At 41.6% G+C, this 23,235-nt stretch overlaps 1 protein-coding gene across 6 annotated transcripts in view; it reads left to right on the forward strand.

Annotated features, from left to right (window-relative positions):
- VAV2 (vav guanine nucleotide exchange factor 2) overlaps nucleotides 1–23,235 on the forward strand; it is a 456,873-nt gene that overhangs the window by 361,111 nt on the left and 72,527 nt on the right. For all 6 annotated transcript variants that reach the window (XM_078149967.1, XM_020981940.2, XM_078149968.1 and 3 more), the window contains exons 5-8: nucleotides 5,904–6,006; nucleotides 11,324–11,422; nucleotides 17,517–17,585; nucleotides 20,826–20,926. In XM_078149967.1, coding sequence (XP_078006093.1) covers nucleotides 5,904–6,006; nucleotides 11,324–11,422; nucleotides 17,517–17,585; nucleotides 20,826–20,926 — 372 coding nt within the window. The remainder of the gene's footprint in view (nucleotides 1–5,903; nucleotides 6,007–11,323; nucleotides 11,423–17,516; nucleotides 17,586–20,825; nucleotides 20,927–23,235) is intronic.

A 23,235-nucleotide genomic window follows, 5' to 3' on the forward strand; every position in this document is an offset into this window, starting at 1 on the left:
TGAGGAAACTGAGACAAGCAGGGTTAAGTGACTAACTCAGAGTCACAAAGCTAGTAAGTATCTGAGGCCGGATTTGAACTCAGATCTTCACACCTCCAGGCCCAGCACTCTATCCACTGTGCCACCTAGCTCCCCTTCTAGGGCTGCCCTAGACTATATATCACAAACACTTTGCTGAACAGAGGAGAGTGGCCCATATCTCAGTTTCTAAGCATTAAGATCATAGACTTCCTGGTTGTTTTCTTGTACCTGCAGGTCTCCAAGTGCATCAGCAAAAGATGAGCAGCTGTAGTTACGTATATGACAGCCCTGTGTGTTTTGAGTAAGCCGGATGTGCACGCAGCAATCTCAATAAAAACGAACAGACATGGCAAAGAGCAGGGAATAATGTAACAATGCCAAATCCTTCTTCATTGACATGTAATGGTCATTGGTCTGTACCTATACTGGATCTAGTGTGGTGATTTTCAAGTGTTTTGAGAGAAAGTAGGGAGAGAATAATACTTCAATTATCCCTTAGATTTCCATAGCTTCTTACAATTTGTACATGACAATCACAGATTCTTTTATTTTTTTTGTCATGCCAACCCAGTAAGGTAGGTAGAAGCTCTCTCTGAGCCTCAGTTTCCCTTTCTGTAAAGTGAAGAGGTCAGACCCAGATGCTTCCCAAGTTTCCTTCTAGCTCCGCCATACTGTATTCTAAAGTCTCTTTTTGCTCTGACAATCTATGTCTCTCTAAGGGCTATTTCTGGTTTAAACATTTTAAAATTCTAAGGAAAAAAATATCCTGTAATCCCTTGGGGCTTTCCTCCTTTCTTTCGTGCCCTGCCCTTGCCAATAGATCCTCTCAAAGCTGATCTCCACTTTGGAGGAAGTAAAAGTGAAAGACTTAATTTGTCTTTCACATTGCCTAATTTTAGCTTCTCTGCAAACTTCCCTCTCTCTACTTAGCATACTTGACAATGGCCTTTCTTTAGTTGCTTTGTTGCTGACCCAGCAGTGTGGAATCATCCGTGACTGATAGTACCTTGAAGCAATGAGCTAGTGCCCCCTGTCATTTATCCCCAGGTCTTAGTTGTCCAACATGTTCAGTAGGCTTATGATGCCTAAGGGAGGGAAATCTCAAGTGACCCTGTTTGTCGTCCTGCTCACTGATCACCAGAGAGTTGGTGAATGAGATGAGCCTTTTAAAATTGATTAGTATAGAAAGCTATCTTCTCAGAAACATTCCTGCCAATGTACCAGACTGGAACCCAGTTCTTCCGATTCCTAGCTTCGTGGTCTTTCCACTGCAATACACCATAGTTTTTGTATGGTAAACTCTCAGTGAGAAAATCCCCTTTGCCAATACAGACCAGTACCTGCTCTGCTATATATAGTCTTTTTAAAAAAAATTAATTGTATTTTATTTTTTCCAATTACATGTAAAGACAATTTTCAACATTCACTTTTTGAAAGATTTTGAATTCCAAATTTTCTCCATCCTCACCCCACTTCCCAAGACGGCAGTAATCTGATATAGGTTATACATGCAACATAGAGTCTTAAAGAATTTCTTGGGACGCTGAGAAGTTAAATGACAGCCAGTGTGTATCAGAGGCGGCAGTCAAGCTCCTCTCGTCTTCCTTGACACCGAGACTAACTCTCTATTAAGCCATGCTGCTTCTCACATCGTGGCGTGACCCACGTTTAAAAAGTTGTTTCTCCTTCCGCCCTTGCAAACCGAAGGGGAAAAAAACACAGCCCCAAACTATAGTTGATGCAATAGATTCGTGCTTCTGGGACATGTTTATTTTTAATTCAAGTTTATTGGATTACAGTTCCACCAGGGTTTTGTGTGCCGCTGGCAGCCATCCTATATTATCATTTCCGCACACGCCTCCCTCCCCCCCTCCACCTGAATGTTTCCTCTGGCCCCAGTTGTCCCGGGGAACGTTCTGCAGCATTTCAATGACTTCTGGAAGTGAGCTTTGGCGGAGCCGACCTTTGAACACAGGATGTGAGATCCTATCGCCCGCCGGGTTGAAAGGAAACCCTGGCACAAAGCGAAGAGCTGGCACAAATGTGCAGGGCTTCCCTTCGCAGCAAGAAATGGAGCTTTGTGCTTGGGCTGCATAAAAGTATACTAGTGCTTTTTGACTTGAGGGGGAAGGTTAAGGAGGGCAGGGGCTCCGAAAGCCAGCTAGCTCTAAGCCCTTTTCAGCTTGGACCCAAAAGGGTTTTGTGCTCCTGTGTTCCCCCGCTTGAACACCTCACAGAGCCGTCCTTTGAGCTGTAGGTTAGGGCTGGTGAGGCACACACTCTAGGTCAGTGGTGTCAGGCTCAAACAGAAGCAAGGGCTACTAACCCATATGTCAGGATCCTTGCTGGCCACATACTGACTTAGAAAACCGTATATGCTTGTTCTTTCCTTCCTTCCTTCCTTCCTTCCTTCCTTCCTTCCTTCCTTCCTTCCTTCCTTCCTTCCTTCCTTCCTTCCTTCCTTCCTTCCTTTCTTCATCAACAGATTGGAATCAGATAGGAACTACATTTTAATCTGGTTCAGGCCATTTTCAGGTGGATTATGGGCTACTTGTTTGACACATCTGCTCTGGATAGGTTTGGTAAATTCCTGCATCAGAATCGTGAGGGAATCATGAATGGAAATCAATTTTGTCAACTTGTAAAACAAAGGAGATTGTTTGCCTTATGGATAGATGGTTTGCCTGATAGCTAGATGGAGTGGAAACTCTTGTTCTATGACCTTTCCTTCTTTCCACTGTATAAAACCCAAATGATTTCACATGAATTAAAGGGAAATTTCACTGATGGTTTTTATGAAATCAGTTGATGATAGATTTTTTTCTTTGTGCTATCAGTGACTTGATGCCAAAATTCTTATTGATAATCCTTTCTTAATGTCATATTTTTATTTACTTCATTAAATATTTCCCAATTACATGTAAGAAAATTTTAACATTCATTTTTTAAAATTTTGAGTTCTAAATTCTCTCCTTGCTCCTGCCCCTCCCCCACCCACTGAGAAGGCAAGTAATTTGATATTGATTATACATATGAAGTCATATAAAACATTTCCACATCAGCAAAGAAAACATGCATATCAAAAAGACAAGAAAAAAATTTTTAAAGTATGCTTCAGTCTGCACGCAGAGTTCATCAGTTCTTTCTCTGAGGGTAGATAGCATTTTTCATCCTGGGTCCTTTGGAACTGTCTTGGACCATTGTCTTGATCAAAGTAGCTAAGTCTTTCAAAGTTAGTCACCCTTACAATATTGCTATTACTGTGTACAGTGTGGTTCTGCTCACTTCACTTTGCATCAGTTCATATAAGTTTTCCCAGGTTTTTCTGAAAGCATTCTGTTCATCATTTCTTATAGCACAATAGTATTTCATCACAATCATATACCACAATTTGTTCAGCCATTCCCCAGTTCATGGGCATCCCTTCAATTTCCAATTCTTTGCCACCACAAAAAAGAGTTGCTATACATGTTTGTACAAATACATCCTTTTCCCTTTTCTTTGATCTCTTTGGGATACAGACCTAGTAGTGGTACTGGTGGGCCAAAGAGTATGCATAGTTTTATAGCCCTTTGGGTGGGTTTCAAAATGTTCTCCAAAATTGTTAGACTAGTTCACAATTTCACCAGTAGTGCATTAGGGTCCCAGTTTTCCCACATCTCCTCCAGCATTTGTCAAATTCCCTTTCTTTCATGTTAGCCAATTTGGTAGATGCGAGGTATCTCAGAATTGTTTTAATTTACATTTCTCTGATCATTTATTAATAATCATAATCCCAAGTACACTCTTTGCCATGACTTGCTGTATTCCCCACACACAAACATATGCATGTGCATGCATGTATGCTTCCGGCGCGCGCGCACACACACACACACACACACACACACACACACATACTTCTTGGATTATGGTTGTATACAGAGTCCATTATCCATAAAGTTATGTAGACTATGAAGCCCTGGGGATCCATGCCCTGGTTATCAACTGATAAAAATCATTTTGTACTTTTAATATTTAGATTAGAGAGCCTACATCTGAAACTCTCAGGGCACCCTCCCAGGCAGGTTCCCCAGGAATATATATATTAGAAATGACATACCCACAGATTTCCTCTTTATGTTCTACCTGGAAATGTCTGCAGGGGTTTGTAAAGGCAGAAGAAAGTCTGGGTTACATACTTGTATAGCTATGTCTGAGAAAGGCAGATTTTGAAGGTAATGGCTTGTTTTTCTTTACATTTTTATTTCTTGCAAATGGAAATAAAAGGCAATAATTTCAAGGAAGCAGGACACTGGAAACAAGGAACTCCTAACTTGGTCTCTGTGTGCTACCTAACTTGTTGGCTTTTGGGTGGGGGCACTTTTTAACACTTTCATTCCCCTAACTGTGAAATGGGAGTGAGGGGCAATATTCTTTGTCTTCACTTTCAGAGAGAGCTGTTAAGGACTTTATTGAAGTCCTTGAGTGTAAGATGCATTGGGATCCTGGCATGAAAGGCACACCAGAGAACTCACAACAAGGTGCTTAATGGAAGCTAGATGGCACAGTAGGTAGAGCTCTGGGTCCAAAATCAAAAATGATACACAAACATATAACTAGCAGTGTGACCCTGGGCAAGTCACTTAACGTCTGCCTGCTTAAGTTTCCTCAACTGGAAAAATGAGGATAATAATGGCATCTACCTCACAGGGTTGTTGTAAGGATCAAATGAGATAATATTTGTAAAGTGCACGCATACACATACAAACATGCACACATACATATATACACAAGTACATAGACACATATGTATATAGTTTTATATATAACATGTGTTTATGGAATATATAGCATATATATATACATATAAATTATTATATAAAGTATTTCTAACATAGTAGGCACTTAATAAATGCTTTTTCTCCTTCCCCTTCCCTTTAATGTGTAGAGGGATACACTGGCATTACTCCAATCTTGGCCACACCATGGATAATGGCTACTTGGCTGTTTATAAGTTAGGATAGTTACCTCTTTTTCCTATATGTTTTCTTTTCTGTAAAACGGGAGCATTGGACTAGAACAGCACTTTTTCTTTCTTTTTGGTGAGGCAGTCAGGGTTAAGTAACTTGCCCAGGGTAACACAGCTAATAAGTGTCAAGTCTCTGAGGTCAGATTTGCACTTAAGTCCTCCTGACTCCGAGGCTAGAGCTCTATCTACTGTGCCACTTAGCTGCCCCTTAAAACAGCACTTCTTAAATTAACCCATATGGGGTTGTGAAAAATTTGGCAATAGTAAAAGGTTTCTGAACACAAAACAACCAAAAATTAATTCAAAATTGAACATATAATGAATCTGAGGTGTTTCTGGCAGCGCTGGTTGCATCACCCAGACTTTGCTGCAGCCTTGGTTCTGAACACAAAGCACGCGCACTTTGCACTGCACACGCTCTCAGGCCATGCAACACCAATGAATGCTGCCCAAATGCAAAGTGGAAAAAGTTTAAGAAGCCCTGAAGTAGAAGAAATGATGTCCCTTCTACTTGCAACATTGTGATTCTGTATTTTAATATTCCCTGTTTTTTCCCTTCCAACTCCTAACATTGTAAGCTCTGCATTCTGGCATTCTGTTTTCTGAGGTCCCTTCCAGTTTTCATATTCTATGTCTCCTGGCACCAAGACAATCATGGTAAGCTGCCGACGGATCTTGGCTCATTGCCTGCCCTCACTACTTCACACTGACCATGCAGATGCAACCTCAGTGCTGTTCATTTGTTGGACATGATCCTAAAACTAATTTAGAACCACCGATTCCTTGCTATTTATTGACTTGGTTTGCCTTGCTCATTTGCAAGGTTATAGGAACATGTCTGTTCATTCCTGATATTGTGTTCATCTTGTTTCAGTGAACATGATCTGGGTGAGGATATCTATGACTGCGTCCCGTGTGAAGATGAAGGTGATGATATCTATGAGGATATTATTAAAGTGGAAGTCCAACAGCCTATGGTAATGTATGTGTGTATGTGTATGTCTCCCCACCCCCATCCCCTACCCTCCTTGCCTTAGATTTAGAAGCAGCAATCCTCAGAATCTGCTGACACATCTCTTCTGATTGTTCAAGCCTTTGTGAAAAGGCAGAAAGAAACTAGATTAGAGCCACTAGTACCATTTGTAAGATTTTTTAATGTGTTGCTATGGAATTCTCCTCTGAAGGATTTGCAAAGTTCTAAGTTCTTATTGCAAAAAAACAGCATTACAAATAGTTGCTCAGTCCTCATTGTACACAGCGGGTATCATTTCATCCTTTTGTACACAGAACGATGAGGCTGATATTGGCTCAATTAGCCAGCTGTGCATCTTTTATGTGGCAAGTATATTTACTCCCAAGCAACTTGACTAATAATCTGTCTGAAGCCAGCTTTCCACTGCATATTTTTTTTTATCAAGTGTAACTACTCTTCCTTAAGGCCACCAGCCTTCCCTGCCCATGGGTGGTGCATGTAGTAGTGAGGTTGAAACATGCTGGTAGAGCTTATTAGGCCTCTGTGACCCAAAGTCCTTCTTCTCTAAACCATCAACAAGTCCTTACTGTGTGAGTAAGTGTTTTTGTGAAACCATGTGCTGTCACTGAACAAAATTGGATTTTACCCAGACACCAAATTTAAGTGTTTTTTTCCCCCTTAGTGTAGCACTAACCAGCTGGTGGTGGTAAAAGAAAAGACAGCAGAGGGGGAAAACCAACCCCAAAAGTGCCTTTCAAAGAGATATTTCTCATTCTGCGGAAGTGTCTGTTGGTTTACTGGTGCCGCAGTAGAGCAGATGTGAATGTGCCTTTCACAGACCAGAGTTTACTTTCCACACCAAACAAACCTGCTCTGAAGATGAAGGTGGTTCTAATTTCTATTTTGTGGGTTTCCCCTCTTCCCACGTGTGCAACACAGAAGCCAAGAGCAGAGCCCAGGAAGAGAGTATGAAGACCAAGCATGATTAAGACCAACATCTCCTCTCTGCAGAATACTTACAGACAATGCCTTTTTACCTGCCTCCCTTGACCCTGGGGCATGGGCCTGGGGACGATTCCTGAGGCTCAATTTCCCTGTCAGACTCAGGAAGGACATTTCCAGAGCAAGAAGAAGGGCATGTTTCTTTCTTTTTTCTTTTTTTTTTTTTTGTATGTTTCTAAAAGAAGTCAATTTGTCCAGATTAGAGCGAGCCCATCTCTGGTCCACCCTTGTAACAGACAGGGGTTCCCAAACCAAACCTGTTCAGATAGATGATCCAAATTAATCACCCAAACACTATGTGTCTTGGCTTAGTGTTTTCCTCCTTCCTGCCACAGGGCCTTCTGGAAGTTCATACCTGAAAGCCAAAGATCTCCCTGCTGACCATTTTGAATTTGACAATCAGTGGTGATTAGAAGAAATTTTAGTCCTAGGTCTCAGTACCTTTCCTCATGAAAGCCTCTTTGACCACCTAGGGGTTTTACTCTATGACTAAGACATGTCTTAAGAGCACTGGCCCTGGAGTCAAGAGGACCTGAGATCAAATCTGGCCTCAGATACTTGCTAGCTGTGTGAGCCTGGGCAAGTCACTTAACCCCAATTGCCTTTAAGAAAAAAAAAGACATATCTTGTGACTAAAATATGAAGACAGCAATAAAAATTGAAATGGTAGAAAATTAAGGAATTCTATATCGAATGAATATCTCTGCCCGCACAAATTCCCCAGTATCCATATTGCCATCTCCACAGCCATCCTCCCTTAGAAAGGATGTGTCCTTTTTTTTCCTAGTTCCTGATGATGTCCCCATTTAGGGTGTTTATTTGATCTCAAAATGCACATGAAAAGTCCTAAGATTTATTTTCAAAGCCTGCCAGGGAGCATAAGGGAAGATTGCTTATCTGTGTTCAAGGGAAGAGATGGATGTATTACAAGTGCTGCTTTGTGCAGCTCTTAATCTCCCAGCCAAAGGACTGAAACATTTATAGAGTGGCCCTGTTGATCCCTAGTAGGATGGAAATGGCACTTCATGCCTGCATCCTCTCGGAGATAAAGCAGGTGGTTTTATTTTCCCTGTTATGCCCGGAATTAACCTAATGCTGTCAATGGAAGACAGCTGAAATCTATTTTGTCCTCCCTCCTACCATTCAAGTAGAAATGTAAACTCCTTGAGGGCAAGGAATATATTTTTTGTTTTCATATCCTCAGTGCCCTGCAAGTATTCATTGAATTGAATTGTGAGGCTTGTGAAGAAAGGTACAATCAGGAGCTCTCTGGCCTGAGGTAAAAGCTTAAGGAATGACCAGGTGTCCCTTTTCTTTGAAGCAATATAAATGTGTCAGGGTATGAGGAAGAGTTTGGTGGCCAGGCTTGGTTCCAGAGCTGTTTCTCCTCCTGCATGGAGCTGTGATGTGTGTGCAGGTGTGGCTGACTGTAATGGGCTGTCTTGTGTCACTGGCAGTATGTTGGAGAACTGGGGCCTGGCTCTCACCCAAGCCCAGCTTGAAGTTGCAGAGTGTGGGCTCCGCTAACTGTTTGTGCTTCTTCTCCCTTCATGCTTTCAGATTAGATATATGCAGGTAAGTGACAGACCCGGAGGAGGCTACGCCAGCTTTCACATAGCTTTGCATCTTTCTGGTGCGAGGTACAAAAGTGAACATGTACAAACACAGGGCATCCACACATATATCATTACAGATGTTTGTTGAGACAAAATGAATTCAACCTATCACAGTGGCTAGTCATTGATCAGAGTAGCCAGGATGAGTATGTTACCTGCATAGCATGGTTATGCCAATTCTGGCATCAGTCCATTCTCAGCTGACTCTCAGCCCATTCATTTCCTGCCATCCTGACAAGGATAAATGCCCCTTTTATGACTGTTTGGTGAAGGCATTAAGACAGCATTAATTACTTATAACTTCAGCACCAGTAGATTACTGGCAAATTCTTTACCCACCTTAGGTATACAACAGAAGAAATTATTGTATTGAATTGGACTACATGACTCTTAAGACCTCAAGAAAAAGTCATACTACAGACTAAAGCCAGGAACTGTTTGCTTTGTGGGTCCCACTTTCTTGGAGTCAAGGATGTTCCAATCTGAGGATTGCCTCTGGCTTCTGCTTAGCCTTCAAGGCTATAAGTAGGGCTGGGGCAACTGAAGCTTTGCTCCAAAGTCAGTAACATTTGTGGGCCTTCAGCAGTGTAGGAATAAGTGGCATCTACTTAACAAGAATAGCCAGTTAAAATGAGAAGGTAGCAGATAGGCTAGGGTGATTTCCTCCCTCCACCCCACCTCTTCCTGCATTGGCCCCTCCAAGAGCTACCCTGCCTTGATGGTGTTATGGAGTCTCTGGTCTCTTCTCCATGCCTGGTGGTGGCACATAGAATACAGAAGGGTGGGATAAGCCAAGGATTACCCTCAAGGATAAGAAACATAAGACTCTTGGCCTTGGAAAGAAAAGATTTGTGGCAGGGATCTACTTATCTTTCCTTACTGAGTGGACCAACCCTGAAGGATAGAGTAGTGGATGTTCCAGAACTGGTTTTGGACCATGGCGGCACAGAGTTGGGACTTCATTGGCTTCTGAATAGTTTTCTTTGCGTTGCATCATTTGAATATGAAGCTGTTCTGAAGAAGATCCCAGTGAGGGATTCACTGGTTACTCTGTTCTGGTTCAGTCTTACCACAAAAATCCATGGCCAGGCTACTTTCTCCCTAAAATAATATAAGAAAAGCTTTCTGAAGAGTAGAGTGTGACTTGGAAATCCTTTCCTTACTTGGGTTTAAAACTTCAGCCCCCTGGAACTTCCAGCTCCCCTCAGAACTCCTCATCACCTTTATTGTGCCATTTGTGGCATAGTGGACTTGAAGTCAGGAGAGCTGGATTCAAATTCCACCTTGGATATTTACTAGCTTAGAGATCATAGGTGAACCTCTTTATTTTTAAGAGCCTCAATTTACTTTTCTGCAAAATGGTGGTAAGGATGCTTAGACTACCCACCTTACAGAGTTGTTAGGAGGAAGGCACTCTAGAAACAGTTAGAATAGGGATGTCAAACTCAGATAGAAACAGAGGCCTCTGAACTGGTCCACATATTGACTTAGTAAAGCACACATTACCATGACCTGTGTTTTATTGTTTTTAAATTTTGTTTCATTAAATATTTCACAATTACATTTTAGTCTGGTTTGCTTTCAATCCGCGTGTTTGACACTTCTGGTCTAGAAGACCTCATCCTTAGCATTTCTCTCATACCAAATTAGGCATCTCATCTGTTGAATATGGTGCAGATTGGAAGAGATAAGAAATATGCACCTCTCCCCTGCCTTGAGGAGGTGGAGAACTATAGGTGTGAAATACTGTTAGACTCAGTTGATGTGTAAATTAATTTTGCTGAACTGTCCCCCCAACTCCCACCCCTTTTTGAGAAGGCTCTGGACTAGGGGAGACAATGGCAGGGTACATAGAAATGAGGGTGATGCTAAACAAAGATGCAATAAAAAGAAAAATGTTCAGGGCTTAGCCAACACCTCACTAATGAGCTGTTTTATTTTTAAACCCCTTTCAGCAGATAGCTGGAAGCTCTTTGGAGAAAGTCTTATTTTTATCCTATAGCTAGAAGTCAGCTTGATGTATGGTGTAGTAGAAGAACCCTGGATTGGAGTCAGGACTTGTGTTCAAATCCTGACTCTGCTTCTTGCTCCCTGTATGACCACAGGCTAAAATTAAAATCACTTCCCATTATTGTATCCCTGTTCTTCCTCGGTAAAATGAGATGATTGGATTAAATGGACTCTAAAGTCCCTTCCAGTGTTAAATTCTATGATTCCATGCGCTATAAGCCATGTTCTGTGAATTGTCTCTCAATTAAGAAGCCCCAGTCCCTGCCCTCAAAGAACCAACAGTCTGTGTAATTGACAGCACCCTGTAGATTATAGCTCAGATGTGATCATGTATGTAAAGCATTTTGCAGGCCTCAAAGTGTTATATAAATGTCAACTAACATCATCATCATTGTTATTGCACTAGGTATAATGGGGTTTAATAGTTTCCAAGGGCTAAAAATAATAAGTAGAGATAATTTGATTTCTGAGTCCTGGCAGTTGGCATGAATGGAAAATGGGGGGGTGGGGGACTAGAATCAATCTACCCCCATAATAAATGTGAGTGTCACCGTCCCAGTTGCTCTGTCAATGCTAATTTAAAAGGACATGGCCTCAGTACAGATGCTCCAGCAAACCACGTGTGAGGAGACCCAGCCTGTGGGCCAGGAAGGATTAGAAACCTCACTGACCAAAGAAATGTTTTCTTTCTAGAAAATGGGAATGACAGAAGATGACAAAAGAAATTGCTGCTTGCTAGAAATTCAGGAAACAGAAGCCAAATACTACAGGACTCTTGAAGACATTGAAAAGGTGAGAGTCATTTTTTGCAATGTTTTTAAAGGGCCATTGAGATGGTACCAAGAGAAGAAACCAAAAAGGTTCCCTAGAGGCTGTAGCCTGTGTTTCAGATTTCTACAAGTTGATGCCATTGTTCGAATGAGAAGGGGTATGGGTTGGGGGTGGGGCAGTGGTCAAGTTCCAGCTCCAGCACTGACTGTGTATGACCCCAGACAAATCACTTTAATCTGACCAAGCCTGAGCTTTGCTATCTATAAAAAGAGGGATAATAATGACACTACCTATCTTATAGTGTTTTAGCAAAGAAGATACTTGCCTAACCTTAAAGTTAGCAAGGACCATGTTGTACAAAGCTTCAAAAGCCAAACAGGAGTCTGCATGTTATTCTTGGGGCAATAGAGAGCCCCTGGAGTTCACTGAGGAAAGCAGTGAAGTGGTCAGATCTGTACATGGGGGGAGGGGAATCACATTAGTAGTTGTGTGGAGATGGATTGTATTGGAGAGACCCTTGAAGCTAGAAGAGCAATAAGAGTTGAGGTGAATGACAAAAAGGACCTGAAGTAAGGAGGTGATTGAATGGAGAGGTGTTGGGTTTGAGATCCTGGGGGTAGAAAGATTTATGTGGGGTGAGGGAAAGATCCAATCAAAGATACTACTGAAGTTATGAACCTGGGAGCCTGGAAGAATGGCAGTACTCCTAGATGGAAAGGAGAAAGTTCAGTGGAATGATGGGTCGGGAGGGAAGGTAAGATGATGGGCTCTGTTTTGGACATGTTTTGAGATTTTCTGTTTTGAGATTTCTGATGTATGGTGTAGTAGAAGAACCCTGGATTGGAGTCGGGACTTGTGTTCAAATCCTAACTCTGCTTCTTGCTCCCTGTATGACCACGGACTAAAATTAAAATCACTTCCCATTACTGTATCCCTGTTCTTCCTCGGTAAAATGAGATGATTGATTAAATGGTCTCTAAAGTCCCTTCCAGTGTTAAATTCTATGATTCCACACAATATAAGAAGTACAAGTATCTTTATTCCCACTTTATGGATGAAGAAACTGAGGCACAGAGAAAGTGAAGTGACTTGTCTGGGGTCAGACAGTTTAAAAGTGTTTCAGAGGTGATTCAAACCCATTTCTCCGGACTCCCCACCATTGTTTCCATTATAGCAGTCCAGTTCTCAGAGCCACAATCCCACAGCTGGAATTTAAACCTATGTCCCCCAACACCCACTATCCCTGGATTTACAAACCTTGGACTGCTATCCCGAAGGCCTAAGCAGTCCCTCTAGTTAAAAGATGTATTTCCAGAATATCTTGAAAAAGTTTTATCAGCAAATGCTTACTAAGACAATACTTTGTATGTCTTTTGTATCTACTCCTGAGACCCTACTTTGTATATTCTTTGTTATCAACTTACATGCTTCTCCCTCCCCCAACCCTACTTTATATGTCCTTTGTATCTACTTAGTTGTGTACTGTGGTTTTTTTTTTCTCAGATAGAATGTAAGCTCCTTGAGGGCAGGGACTATTTCATTTTTGTCTTTCTATCCCAGTCACTTAGCACAATTCTTGGCACATAGTAGGCATTAATAAATGCTTGTTGGGTGATTGACTGAAGTGGCTCTCCCTGTGCCATTCTTGGGAATGGCATCCCAAAATGTGGACTCTGGATCCAAGGAGCTTATAACTTGGTTGGGGGAGAAAGATTTACATCCGTCAAACAGCAGTCTATACTATGCTGCGTAGTTGGGTACCAGATGACATGGTTTGGACTGATTTCATGTGCCAGAGGAGGTCAGAGCAGGGGAAGGCATATTGGAGGAGACAGGACTTGAACTGAGAAGGTATTGGAAGTCTAAGAAGTGCAGTATTCATGTGCAGCCTTATCAGAATAAAAGAGCATTCACTATTCAGAGGAGGCATGTGGATTTGCTACATCTAACAAGCCACGTGTCCAAGAAACGGAAAACCAGGGGTTATCTTACTTGCACATGTATCAAGACCTAACTTCTAGTTACTGGATAGTTTTTGGTTTTGTGTGTATTTTTTTTTTTTTAGTGTGGTAGAGTAGGCAAGCTTGTCATAGAAACTAATTGGATTAAAGTAGTATTTCACTGCCTGCATTCCTGGCTTGGAAATTGGGGTCAATGAATGCTGATTGTACTGGCTTGTGAAGGGAAGCCTTTCTTTCAGCAGCCAGTGATGTCATCCAGGCACTATTTTCCTGCCTTCCTCCCCATCTTTGCCTTTCTGCAACTCTGCCCCTGCATTTAAACCCCACAGTGACTCCATTGATTGGTCATCCAATGCTTCCTTTTCCAAACATTTACCTTGCTCATCTGGGGTGGGGAGGAAAACAAGCATGCTGGGTCTGTTTGATTTAGGATGCTTCATTGCCTACTCTGTGTTTATTTTTGGAAGTCAATTATAGCCTGAGGTTCAGATCAGAGCAGGAATACAACAACTGCTTTAGGATAGATTATGAGGGGTTTTCATTGCGCTGGTGCAGTCTTGGAATGGTCCTGCCTATGAGCTGATCCCTGACAATGCTTCCTCTTTCTAGTACTGCTAGTCTCTCTTTCATTGGTTTACAGATTTTGAATGTCATGCTGAATCCAGAGACAGAGATTTTTTTTTTCTTAGAGCAGGGGAGTGCCATGGTCTGAACTGTGTGTTACAAAGCTTACTCTGACAATTGTGAAAAAGGTAGCTCAGGAGAGATAAGAGATGGAGACAGGGAAGCCTTTTGAGCTAGGAAAGAAGAGAAACAAGAAAGCGTGGGATAGAGGACTAGATTTGGAGTCAGGGGACCTGGGATTTGGTCTTGGCTTTACCTTGAACACATTACTTTCCCTCTCTGGGCCTCAGTTTCCTTGTTTGTTAAATGGGAACAATGATACTTCAGTTTGGTGCTGATTAAGCTCCTACTGTGTGCAAAACACAGTTAAGTGATGGAGATACAAAGAAAAATCACATAGTCTCATACTTTGAGGCACTGATGTTTCAGTTGGGCCTGGGTACAAAAGTTAGGTACTACAGTAGATAGAGCTCTAGATTGGAATCAGGAAGACCAGAATGAGTTTTCAAATCTAGTTGCAGACACTTAATAGCTTTGTGAACCTGAAGAAGTCACTTAACCGCTGCCTGCCTCAGTTTCCTCATCTGTAAATGGGGATAGTTACCTCTCACTGGGTTGTGGTGAAGATCAAATGAGATATTTGTAAAGTGATTTGTAAAACTAAATGTGATATACAAATGTTGTTATTGTTGTTGTTATCATTATTACTATTCAGATAGGGGTAGGGACCTGTGATTTCATTGGTGGAGGGAATTCCTCTTAGATGAGGAAGTGCCTTTCATCAATGCAAATGAATACCTTCTTTGCAACTGTTAGTCTTAAAGAGTTTCCTGTAGAAGAAGGGTCAAACTCCTGGCTAGGGGGCCTGGGAAGAGTCCACAAAACTCTTTACTAGAGCCTGGATCAGATTAAAATGTAATTGGGAAATATTTAACAAAATAAAAATGCAATGGAACATACATGATATTAATTTATGGTTTTCTAAATCATTATGAAGCCATTGGACATCTGTTTCTGATTGAGTTTGATAACAAAGTCCTACAATACTGAGAGGTTAAGTTACTTTCCTAGGGTCACAGGCTAGAGGCTAGAATCGAAGCCTGTTCTTCCTGGATCCCACACCAGTTCTCCATCCACTATACTACCTTCCCTCTTATTACATATAATATAAGGGAAAAAGAGAGATTCAGGCAATACATTCTCCTTATGCCTGCCTACCTCCCAGGTTTACTATGAGGGTGATATGATATAATATCCAGAGAGCCCTTAGTAAACTGATAGATAGTTTATAAATATCAGCCGTTACTCCCACCACAGGTCTTAGAGCTGCTAGAAGGTTCAAATAAGACAGTCAATTCAGCAAGCATTTATTAAACACCTACTGTGTGCTAGAGATACAAGAAAGGCTAAAAAAAAAAACCCGCACACAAACAACCAGTCCCTGGCCTCAGAGAGCTCATAATCTAATGGGGGGGGGGAGTGGCGGGAATACAACATGCAAAAAACTGTACAAACAAGATGTATAATGTGAGAAAATCTCAGAGGGAAGATGCTAACATTAAAAGGTATTGAGAAGGGCTCCTTGCAGAAGGGGGAATTTTAGCTGGAGCTTGAAAGAAGCCAGGAGGCAGAGATGAGGAGTCAGAGCATTCTAGGCATGGGAGTCATTCAGTGAAAATACTTGGATTCAGGAGATAGGGGTGTCTTATGTGAGGAATTGAAAGCCAGTGTCACTGGACTGCATAGTACATGGGGAAGAGTAACATATGATAAGACTGGAAAAGGAAAGAAAGAGCCAGGTTGTGAAGGACTTTAAGAGCCAAACAGAGGACTTTATACTCAATCCTAGAAGTAACAGGGCGTCACTGAAGTTGATTGAGTCGGGAGTTGTGGAGGTGGGAGACACGATCAGACCTCTGCTTTATAGATAACTTTCTGAGGTGGTAAGTGCCTGTAGCAGGTGGGTGATCAAGTGGTCACAGTGTCAGAGGAGAGGAGGAGGTAGCATGTATGAGAGATGTTACAGAGATAGAATCAACAGGAATTGGTCATCAGTTGCATGTAGGGGTTGGGAGGGAGTGAGGGTTGGAGGGCAATACCTCTAATCGATTATGATCCTGGGTGATTGGGAAGATGGTAGTACCCTCAGCAGCAGCAGGGATATTGTGAAGAGAGGAGGAGCTTGGGGGGGAATGGGAAGGGAAGTAATGGGTTCATTCAGTGTTGAGTTTAAAATTTCTATGGGACATCCAGTTCAGGTTTTTAGAGACACTTGGAAATGTGAGACTGGGAGTCAGAAGAGAGGATTTAGTAGATGATCTCTAAAGTTCTTTCCAGCCTTAAATCTCATACTCGAAAAGGAACAGATAGAGAGTGCCACAGGAAGCCAGAGGAGCGAAACCTGTCTCTGTTTCTGGAATATCCGGCTTTCTCATCTTGGTCCTTTGAAAGATGTTTGTGGAGCTTCAGTTTAAGTGTTACCTTCTCCTGCATCCTAAAAACCAGCTCTCCCCTTCCCAGATTGTCTTAAGAGCACTTTGGACTTGTACTTTGTTCCTATCACACACTTATTTTAAAAAGATGTTTTACTTAATTTATTTTTAAATTAAGTAAAACATCTTTTTAAAATAAGTGTGTGATTATTTTTATTTTATTTTTAATTTATGGAATAAAACAAAAGATGATTGCACATGAAACTGCAAACCTGTATGTACAAATTGCTATTCCCTTTAAACATATAATAGTTATCATGTATTTTTTTTCCTTTTTTCCCTCCCTTCTCCCCACCCTAGAGATGGCTAACATTAGACACAAATATGTGTGTATGTGTGTGTGTATGTTTATGTATGTATGTATATGTAAAATCATTCTATACATACTTCTATTTATCAGTTCTTTTTCTGGACGCAGAGAGTGTCTTCCTTCACGCGTCCTTTGTAGTTAATTTGGGGTATTTATAATAGCCAAAATGATTTATTCACTCAAAGTTGTTTATAAAACAATATTGCTGCTACTGTGTACCATATTCTCTTGGTTCTGCTCATTTCACTGTTCATTATTTTAGGCAAGTCTATCCATGTTTTTCTAAGATATTACATATATGACGTATATTTTTAAATTTTAAAAAGTATTGGTATCTTTTGTTACATTCCCATACTTACATGTAGAGTATAGTTATTTGGGCATTTTTTCCCCATTCTTTGTACTTGGATCCACAGTGCCTGGTACATAGTAGGCTCTTCATAATATTTGTTTATTGAGAGATTGATGGCATGTGTTGCAAAAAACATAATACCTGCCTTCAAGGAATTTGACTGTCAGTGGGGGTCTGGCTGAGGGCCTTTAGCACTGTTCTTTGAACTGAATAAATGTTCTGAATTAAATTGAATCTCACATGCAAATTGACCTTGAGCTCCAATTCTCCTCATCTTTCTTCCTCTTCATAGAGGCAGAGGCAAAGGAAATCGCCTCTTTCTCCTTTTGAGATGGCATTCACTTCTCCGTGTTCTGTGTTCTTCTCTCTCTTTCAGAACTACATGAATCCTCTGAAGCTGGTGCTGAGCCCTCTGGACATGACCGCCATCTTTATTAACCTGGAGGTAAGAGCCTCAAAGGGGATGTGCTTCCTCTTTCCAACCCTTTGACCTTATGGGCCCATTGGCTCTCACCTGGTGGAGCTGACCTGGAACGTCACTGGCATCCGGTGCTCCTGGAACACTGATGCCTACATCAGAAACTTGGCATTCTAATCCCAAAGATGATTTCATAGTGATCCCTGGATTTTGCTGCTACAGACTCATCGCTCTGTCTCTCTAACAACTTTTCTGAAAGACAGTTGGATGTAGTCAACCCATGTCTGCCAAGTAGACCTAATCCTTCCTATATCACCCAGGACTTATACGAGGATGTACAAAGCATCTTTTAAGGCATAGAAAGTTAGTCTCTTAGTCAGGAAGATCTGAGTTCAAATCTTACCTCTGACATTGACTTTATGACCCTTGGCAAGTCACTTAATTTTTTGGTATAGGCAACAAAGGTGCCAACCTACATTGGTAAAGTATGTTTCTTAGCCGTACTTTGGAAGTACTGGAAGACATCATAGGTTATGCTTTTGGAAAAGTAGTATTGGAGGGGTAGCCAGGTAGCACAGTGGATAGACCACTGGCCCTAGAGTCAGGAGGACTTGAGTTCAAATCCAGCCTCAGACACATAACACTCACTAGCTGTGTGACTTTGGGCAAGTCATTTAATCCCAAATGCCTCACAAAAAAAAAATAGTATTGGAACGGGGGAAAAAACCATGAAAGTCCTTTGAGTTCTTTGGAAGAGAGGAGCTGTGAGAATATGAAGAAATATAAAGACCTGCCATGACCAACAGGAGCTTTCTCAATAGCTGGAGACAGACATTTCCCTGCACGTTTGGAGGAAGTTGTTTGCAGGTATGCACACATGGAACTTCACATGAACATAATTACTGTAGGGCACAATGTTTCAGAATACACACATTGGTGGAGTTTCTCAGAGACCATATGCCAGCTTTGTAGCCCAGCTAGTCAACACTTGCTGCAGGAGCCAGGAGATGTGAACAGCTGACACACTGCAGGCATCTCCTGCTCTGACCTCCTTTGTTCTCACTGGCACAAGGAGGCAAGGAACGGCTGGGCTTTATCTCTCAAGTGAGAGCATGGTCACCAGGACCTGCATACTCACTGAGGTCAGGGTGGTGGGAGATTGTGCCTGTCTTGAGTTCTGCCAGGGAGCACATGACCAAAACACATAATGGGAGTCTTATAAGAAACTGGCACGGACTCTACAACCAGCTGTCCAGCCGTCCAGCTTATACTTGCCTTGCGTCACTCTACTGCTCTGGTCTGCACTGAGATTGGGGTTGGAAGGAGTGACAATATAAACATAGTAAGAAATGTTTCCAGTCTGGTGTCCCCTGCACCACACGTACCCTTGAGTCCAGTGACACTGGCCCTTCTGTTGTTCTTCAAACATGACACTCCATCTCCTAACTCCGTTAGATTTATGGATAGGTGAACACTTTGTGAATAAACAAGAGATAGAGAGCAAAGTTAGGTCTAACTCCAAACATTTTCACTGGCTGTTTTCCATGCCTGAAACACTCTTTCTTTGTTTCTACCTCCTGGCTTCCTTTAAGTCTCAGCTAACGTCCTACCTTCTGAAAGAAGCCTTTCCCAATCCCAATCCCCCTGTTGATTATTTATCTCCAATTTATCCTGTCTGTATTTTGTTTGTATGTAATTATTTGCATGTTGTCTCCCCATTAGACTGTGAGCTCTTAGAGGGCAGGAGCTATTTTTTTAAAAGGCAATTGGGGTTAAGTGACTTGCCCAGGGTCACACAGCTAGTAAGTGTCTGAGACAGGTTTGAACTCAGGTCCTCCTGACCGCAGGCTGGTGCTCTATCCACTGTGCCACCTACCTGCCCAAGGAATTATCTTTTGCCTTTTTTTTTCTTGTATCCCCAGCACTTAGCAGAGTGGGTGCTTAATAAATGCTAGTTAACTGACTGACAGCAGAGCATACCTGATAGAGAGCTAGCCTAGGAGTCAGGAAGACCTGGGTTCAAGTCTCTCCTCCGACACAATGACTTCATGACCCTGGACAAGTTGTTTAACCTCACAGTGCCTTGGGTAACTTTAGGCAATTCTCTGATATTATAAATTGCAGAGGAGGTGCCAACCTGCATTGGTAGAAACTCCTGGTATCAATGATATCACAGGTCTAGTCCCCAATCCCTATCCCATGGGTAAGGTACAATGTTAAATGTTGGAGGATATAAAGGTAAATTAGACTCAGGTCCTACTCTCAAAGAGTTTGCTTTGTAAGTGGTGGTGGAGTATAATATAATTATAATATAAAACTACATGTTATTATGCATAATAATTAATATATAATACATGATAATCACATGTATAATATAGTGAAATATAAAAATTATATATAAATAATATAATAATAAATAACTGTGATACAAGGAGAGTAAGATGAATACAAAAGAAAAATCCCAACAGAGTACTATGAGGAACTTGATGGAGGGCAAGATCACCTTGAGGCCTTGTGTCTTTGTATCCCAGTGCCCAACCTAGTGCACCGCACACAGTAGGCATTTAATAAGTGCTTGTTCGATTGAATTGAACTTTTCAATGTGGGCAGGTTTACAAGGGATGTGTGGGAAGGCTTCAGGTTTCATGCAGGAAATTTGTCAAGGATAGATGGATGTCAAGCTCAGAGACAAGATACCAAACTCAACTTGACAACCAAGTTGAGTAATACATCCATTTTGTAAAGTCAGATAATATTTCTAAAGCAAATCTCTCCTGATCTTCCACCTCTACCCAATACCACCTCCCCCATGATGGAGTTAAAAGAATTCCTAGTGGGGAATAGGAGCTGAACTGGCTGTTTGAGTTTTCCTTTCTTTCAATGATGGCTTAGGAAAGAAGTGGCCCAAGAGACTAGCCAGCAACACTTTGTGATATTCCATCCTTGTTCATTTTCAGTGCCCAGGGCTGCTCAGGGCTCACTACTGTGTATTATGACCGGCTAATGTATGCTGCTGGATGGCTCCCATTAGGTTTAGTAAAGGGACTTTAATATGCTCAAAACTCCTATGTACATTTATCATTGTATAACCTTCTAACTTAATTACACACTAGTATTTGTGGTGATTCAGGAATACATTTCACTAGAGTCTCTTACATTACAACATTTAATGGGAACACAAAGGGACCAGAAGATTGTTTACAGGAATTGTGAAGCCTTCCTGAATGTTGTCTGGATGATAACATGCTGCCTGTTCCTTCATTGCAGGACTTAATTAAAGTGCACAACAGCTTCCTAAGGGCCATTGATGTATCAATGATGGCTGGTGGGAGCAGCCTGGCCAAAGTCTTTCTAGAATTCAAAGAAAGGTGAGTTGCTTTGGGACTTTTCTGTCTCTATAGTATCTTCACCCTTTGGAAACATTGAAAGTTATTATTTGCTCTCATCAGTCTTATGTCATAAGAAAATGGCAAGTTGTTAGCAAATATAGTTTGATGAAAAGCTTGTCAGGAGACCTTGATTCTACCTCCAACTCACTGGGCCTCAGTTTTCTCATCAATTAAATGGGAATAATTTTTTCTTCCTTATTATTGTATCAAATGAGATCATGTATATGAAAGCTTTTTGAAAATTACAAAGTGATAGATGGATACACTTGATTATTATTAAGATATTCATTTCTGGCTTCTTTCCTTTCTCAAGATAAGGGGCACTGGTAACATTGAATAAATTTCATTCCATGTGGAAATTCCTAGTGGATAAACTGGTGCCTGAGAAACAGCTCAGTTACTTATAGACTGTTTAGTCATCTCCTGATCGAGTTTTCTGGAAAATCAGATTGTGTTCATCAAACGAGATAATATTTGTAAGGCACTTAGCCCATTGTCCAGCACATAGCAGGTGCTAAATAAATGCTTATTACCTTCACTTCCTCCCATAAAAGAGTTATGTTATGGGCTATGTCTGAACTGTACAGTGAGTGACCAGGAGAAAAAGGATTTCCATGAGCTCAGAATCTTAGAGCAAGAAGGGAGCTTAGAGACCCTCTCATCCAATCCCCTCATTTTACAGATTTTGGGGAAGTGACTGACCAAAGTCACACAGCTAGCTATAGTGGAAAGTCAGTACTTGAATACCAATAACTTGCTTCTCAGCCTTGTTTGTTTCCTGCTACGTTATGTAGCTTCCTGGCCAAGCACTCAAGAGCTCCCAATCTTCCCCTTTTCCTCTGTTCAGCCACCCAGTATGAATACCCAGGAAGCCTGAGAAAAGTTGAAATGGTTAGATATGATGAATAAAAATCCTTTAATATTCCTAATCCAATCAGAGGCTAGGCTTCAGCTGTGGAATGATGCCAGGGGGAATTAAACTGGTGTCTAGACATAGAAGTATCATCCAGCAGTCAATAACTCCAGAAATATCATCTGCATTAATAACCGACCATTAGGTTAGAGATTCCATTATGCATGATGCTCCTTTTAGAAAGTAAATATTTATGATGAGAAGATAGCAAAACTAATTTATGAAAAAATGCAGAAGACAGGTTGGTCTCTTTTATGGGACACTCATTTACTTATTTCTCCCCCTTTCTTATGCTCCTCCCTTCTTAATAAATAACTCCATATTATGGTAGTTGTGGAAACCAAATCCTCTGCCTTTCCCCCATTATTGTGCTTGGTCAATAAGCAATGGGTTGAGGATGCTATGGTAAGGGCGATTCCTGGGGTCTAGAATCCATGCTGTCAGTCAGGATAGAGGGCAGGGAGGCTGTATAGCTTTCAGTAGTTAGGAAAAATCAAAAGCCTTTCGAAAGAGGCAAGTCACAGTCAACAGGTCTCAGCAGCCAGGACAAGCAGAAATCAGGGGGTACTTTACAATTTTTAAAGCACTTCTATATAGGTTTAGAACTAGAGATGGAAAGGACCTCAGGGTTCATTTAGCCCAACCCCCTCATTTTACGAATGAAGACATTGAGACCCAAGGAGGTTAATTAACTTGCACAAGGTTAAATGATCCTGGATTCAGAGTTGGAAAGGTCCTAAGAGGCCAGTGAATTCAACTTCTCATCCCCCTCCTTGCCCCCCATTTTGCAGATGAGAAGATTGAGTCATAGGAGGTTAAGTGACTTGCCCAGGGTCACATGACTAGTAGTGTCTGTGGCAGAATCTGAATCCAGGTCCTTCTGACTCCAATAGCCATTATTGTCTGATGTCTCTCTAGGGTCACACAGGAAGCAAATATCAAAGGCAGAATTTGAACTCAGGTCCTCTTAAGCCCAAAGCCTGTGCTCATTCTTTCTCCCCAGACCCTACTCTTTCTACCATATCATGCTGCCTCTTACATGCTGTCACTGAATACTCGTGAAGATTTCAAGGATGAGGTGGGATGTGATCTGGGTCGTGAAAGATCATTACAAAGTAGTCACTGTGGTTTGACTTCGGGAGTTTTAGTGTTCCTGCAGAGAATGTTTTTCTAAGTGTTCCTCTTGATAGATCAGTTAAGGCAGATGGAGGTGATGGAAGTGGGTGGGTGGGGAGTCCCTGGAACCATCTAGCTTAACCCCTTTTGTCCTCTGTCCGTGTTATGTGCCTCTGGGACCATTTCTGGAACTGTCTTGAAAGGCAAACACCTCATTTTTGGATGGCTGGGACAAACTGCACCTTCCCTCCCCTCCCCT

The sequence above is a fragment of the Phascolarctos cinereus genome, unplaced genomic scaffold (genome assembly GCF_003287225.1).
Source record: "Phascolarctos cinereus isolate Bilbo 61053 unplaced genomic scaffold, phaCin_HiC Scaffold_2;HRSCAF=192, whole genome shotgun sequence".
NCBI lineage: Eukaryota > Metazoa > Chordata > Mammalia > Diprotodontia > Phascolarctidae > Phascolarctos > Phascolarctos cinereus.